General features: G+C 52.3%; 3 protein-coding genes across 3 annotated transcripts in view; 1 reads left to right on the plus strand and 2 right to left on the minus strand.

Moving 5' to 3' along the window:
- The window catches only part of Pmar_PMAR012448 (ADP,ATP carrier protein, putative), a gene marked incomplete at both ends in the record, with an annotated part of 552 nt that extends 420 nt beyond the window's left edge, over positions 1-132 (minus strand). The window contains one exon of the mRNA XM_002787625.1: positions 46-132. Coding sequence (XP_002787671.1) covers positions 46-132 — 87 coding nt within the window. The remainder of the gene's footprint in view (positions 1-45) is intronic.
- Positions 133-335: 203 nt separating this feature from the next.
- Positions 336-3139, plus strand: Pmar_PMAR012449 (hypothetical protein). Its single transcript, XM_002787626.1, has 14 exons — positions 336-461; positions 594-648; positions 693-775; positions 826-887; positions 941-1061; positions 1108-1159; positions 1210-1271; positions 1313-1387; positions 1441-1620; positions 1671-1760; positions 1806-2022; positions 2086-2238; positions 2288-2441; positions 2485-3139. The coding sequence occupies exons 1-13, from the start codon at positions 366-368 to the stop codon at positions 2320-2322; spliced, it is 1281 nt and encodes a 426-aa protein (XP_002787672.1). The 5' UTR covers positions 336-365; the 3' UTR covers positions 2323-2441; positions 2485-3139.
- Positions 2997-3151, minus strand: Pmar_PMAR012450 (hypothetical protein; the record flags this gene model as incomplete). The annotated part of the gene is made up of 1 exon (XM_002787627.1): positions 2997-3151. A coding segment is annotated over one exon (155 nt), but the record flags the coding sequence as incomplete, so codon positions are not given.
- Positions 3152-4440: the final 1289 nt, after the last annotated feature.

Below are 4440 nucleotides of genomic sequence, written 5' to 3' on the forward strand. Positions count from 1 at the left end.
CCCTCGGGCCCTCAGAGGTCTTACGAGGAAAGAGAATCGCTATACTGTCGATATACATGGCAGCCGCCAGGTCACTTTCAAGTTTCCTGTTCGGTCCCCTAGGAACCGAGTTGGTGAATTTTCCTTCATCATGCCCGTCAAAGCCCTCGAGCACTGTGACTCCAGATTAGTAGCAACCACCTCATAGACATCAGCAGCTATACCACATCGACAATGGCACACCGTAGGGGCTCTACAAAGTGCACGTAAATTGCAAGAATAGTAATCGATCAAAGTTGCGTGCGCGTGCAGCTTGTGGTTGGTTGAGCGCCAAATTATCGCCGCACGCCCTTTTTAGTGCCTTTCGCTCGCCAATTCGCGTTGCGATGGACCCATCATATGCCTCGGCCTCGGCCGTACACATACCTCATCCTGATGATGTCACGTCGGAGCAGAATGATCATCATCGACAAGCTCCGGTGGTAAGAAGCTCGCCACACGTCGCCGACCGGTCGCGTGCCAAATTTTGGTCTATCGTTGATGTTGCCCTTGACGTATCTTTACCCCCGACCAGGCAGGATACAGAATAGGTCTAACTCGAGCCTATTTTTCAGACGCCCAGTCAATCGGTTCGTGTTGGTGTAGATGTTGGAGTGCGACCAAGCACCGGTAAGTCCGTACCATCCCTTCGTCAATTCATCACCTTTCCTCAGAATCCCACATCGACATCGCCAATATGTTCCCTCCTGCCGGCGAGGATGATGCCATCATCCCCGACGCCGCTCCCAATTCTGAGGTCAGTAGCCCCAACTCGTTACCAACCCCCAAGCCCATTGTTTGCTGCAGGCCGCTCAAACGACCCCGGGAATGAACGTACGCCATCATCCGTCCATCCCCTTCCCGGTCCGGTGAGTCGCCATTACTAAGCCTGTTCAGCCTGTTGATGCCCATCTCATTACAGGGCGGCAGTTGGTCTCACTACCCCTCCTCATCTCCACTCCGCAGGAGCTCGTAGTCAGCAAGATGCCCTCAGTCAAGGACAGGCCATCGTCACCTGCCGGAAGAAGGTCTATCAAGCGGAGGTGAGTCGGTCGCCGTTAACCCACATGAAGCTCCTCTCTCGAGTAGATATTGTTGTATCCCGGAAAGAAGGTCCGAGGCCCCAAACGTCAATCACAGAGTAAGTTGAAAGTACTCGTCCGACTCTTACAAGTTGCTCGATCGACTCAGTTGAGGCCGAACAAGACAAGTTCACATTAGAGAGAGCCAAAATGGAGGGAAACATTGAAGAGGTAGCTTCCCGTCACCACACCATGTTGCATGTTCTTTGAAGGTTCTCGTCGGCTGGGATCTGCACTCACAACTTCTGCCTAAAGGAGTTTATTATCATAAACGCAAGAAGGCCTATGTAGGGCTCGCTGTGCTCCTCGGCGATGGATACATTGCCGTTCATGTTGGCAGATTGCCAGTATCAACATATCGGCGGCCAATCGTCAACCAGGGCCATTGGCTGCAGCAGCGAGGCACCGAGAGCTAGCCCAAGCCTTGTCGGCTACACGAGGGGAGTTCAACGGTCATATGCCGCCGGCTCCGGTCCTTCCACCTGGCACAGTGGTACCCCCTAAACCCACTACGGCCAAGGTGAGAGCTCCATCGAACTGGTTCTCGTCTTATGGCATCCTTCTATTCAGATAGATGGCCCTGCCAGGCAGACTCTTGCTGAAGCTATCTCAGATAGGGCCAAGATGGAGTCCGCGTCCTCTGAGGAAGACCTAATGAGAGTAGGGGTAGTACGGCAGCGTGTGGATTCACTTGCCGATGTTTAGATCGTTCACGAGCTTCGTGGTCCAAAGGCTCGGAGCACCAAACGGAAGTCGTTGAATCCTGATGAGAAACTTCCCGCGGGAGTGTATTTCAAGCCGGAGTCTAACTGCTATCAAGCGCAAGTGTCGGTGAACCGACGCAACATTCGAGGGCCACCAAGACAAACGCTGGAGGAGGCTATTAGTGACCGCCAGAGGCTCCTAGTCGCGAAAGCCCAAGGTGAGTATACTCGTATTGATAAGGGGTGGAACCTCGCTGCTGCACATCATGTTGATACATCAGGTCGAGCTGAGGAGGAGGTCGTGCTCCTCAAGGTTGACTATCAGAGAACGCTGGCCTTGGAGGATGTGTTGGCGGTCTCATGCCGGGAGAACGTTCAGCTGGGGACCGGAGGGCTAGAGGAAGGCCGAAGGGATCAGTATCGGGAGCCACTCGGTACATCATCCTATGTGCTATCACTGATGACTGTGAGTGGTGTGCTCAGATTTGCATTACAATCGATGCCGCCTGGTGGTATGATGCTTCCGGCACCACCTCCTGGGATGTTCCCATCGGCTGCTGAGGGTGGACCCCCTTTCAATCTGCCGCTATTCTTCGCTGCTCAGGCGGCTCAACAGGGTGCAACTCCTGAGGCTGAGGTAGGATCCCGGAGGAGGGCTTCTCCTCATTTGGGTTCTTCAGATGCCCCATCCGGACTACTCTACGGGCACGGCTGAGCAGATCCTCCTGTTGAATCAATACATCCAACAGGCTGCTGGTGTTCTGGCCGAAGATAACAATGTCCCTGCTGAGCCATCAGGTGAAGGCCCCACCGTCCCCCACGTGGCCTCTGAAGATCGGTCGTCGGCTGAGGCTGTCGTCCCATCAGCGCATCCGTCGGAACCTTCCGCTGTGCCACCGTCTCCTACGGATACTGCAAGTGATGTGGTCCAAGCTATGCTCGCTGCCTCGGGGATGCTAGATGCTGCTAATGCTGCAGCCGCCGCAGCTGGTGTGGACACTGGCAATGGACGTGAAGCGAGAAATGGATCGATGCCCAACACTGATTCCAATGGTGCCGATGGAGACCCTGAACGGCCCCACAAGATGCAAAGGGCCTCCTAGTTGACATTTTGATTCATTTGGAATTGATTTTTTGCGGTTGCCGTTCCGTATAACATCATATTCTATGGAAGTAATTATGGCAATCGTGCCTACGTGAAGTTAGCGATATTATCAGTATTATTGAGCTGTAGATGACGACTATAACCGCCTCGGATGATGATGCTCTCCTTGATGGTGGTCGTAGTCAAGTTCATCACTTCTTGCCGCCGTGCGGTATTCAAAGCTGTCGGGATGATGTGGCATCCTATCATGATCATTCTTTTGAGTTCTAGTTAATCTATCGGAATCCTCTGGGACCATCCACCCCCTCAGACATTACCGGCAAGTGCATGAGTTTTATGAGGTTTGGAAGCTCAGAGATAGTCAGGTGATCCAGTGCACCAGTTGAGGAGTACTCTGGTGGAGATACACAACAGCAGAGATCTCCCTTTGGTGAGCTATCAAGAGTTAGAGGAGGGGATCAGGCCTCACTAGATGCATCTTCAACCCCGCCTCGCTTAATAGAGCAAATGCTTGTGGTCCTGCGGCGGTAAGTGAAATCGTGATACACACTGTTAAACCGGGCCGACAATCTTCGTACGCAAGGTGATCTAATGGAGAATCGTGCACACGAGACGTTACCGCTCCTCTAATTAATTAGCTACACGAGCTGCCACGTCCATTTGACGCATTTCAATTTGAACTTTCGCTGAGAATTGAGGAAGTAGCATAATGCACGGCGATATGTGCCACAGTGCATAGAAACACATTCGGAAACGCCTTCATGGCGAAGCTCTTTGTGGTTCTACGGAGCCCTGTCAAATTTTATTCAGATTCAATACCAACTTGTGGAGTATCGACGTCGAATATTTGACCTTCGGTCAAAAAAATGTATTGTCCGAAAGCGTCGACACTTACTAACGTTCTCTCTCGACTCCTTTCCCACTCATCTCAACACAATACATCACGTGGTAAACCCTGCATTCTCAAACCGATACGGTCATTCGCCTAATGGCGGTAATTGCCATCCCCGCATGCATGAATTAATACATCGTCGTGCAAATGATCATTAACTCTACAACGGATGACTCGTCGATAGTTCGCTCGTCGTGGTTGCATCTTCATCTCCAGTGACGGGGATAGAAGAAATGTCATTATATTTTGCAGAGCTGACTGCAGACTCGTCGCTGGAGATGAAGCTCTTCTGCATGCTCCGCTCGAGGGATCTTTTCTCAGTGTCTGCAAGCCACTGAGAGTCCTGGCGGTCACTGCACGGGAACGTACTGAACTCTGGGCCCTGAGGGACCGTTACTTTCTCTGGCCCGAGATCGACAGTGAATTGAACTTCTTCGAGGATTCGTCTCGGCACAGGCCTCGCGATGAACTTATAGCGGTCGTTCTCGGCGTCGTCTCCGATTCGGCTCCTGAATGCTTTTTGCCAATCGGATGCAAGCGAGAGGTATCTTACGGTGCGATCTCGGATCGAATTCGAGTTCTCAATTGGGGCTCTCGGGTTTGGTCGAGGCTCTCATGGACCGAGAGGGACAGCGTGAG

The sequence above is a fragment of the Perkinsus marinus genome (assembly GCF_000006405.1).
Source record: "Perkinsus marinus ATCC 50983 genomic scaffold scf_1104296929318, whole genome shotgun sequence".
NCBI classification, from domain to species: Eukaryota; Perkinsozoa; order Perkinsida; family Perkinsidae; genus Perkinsus; species Perkinsus marinus.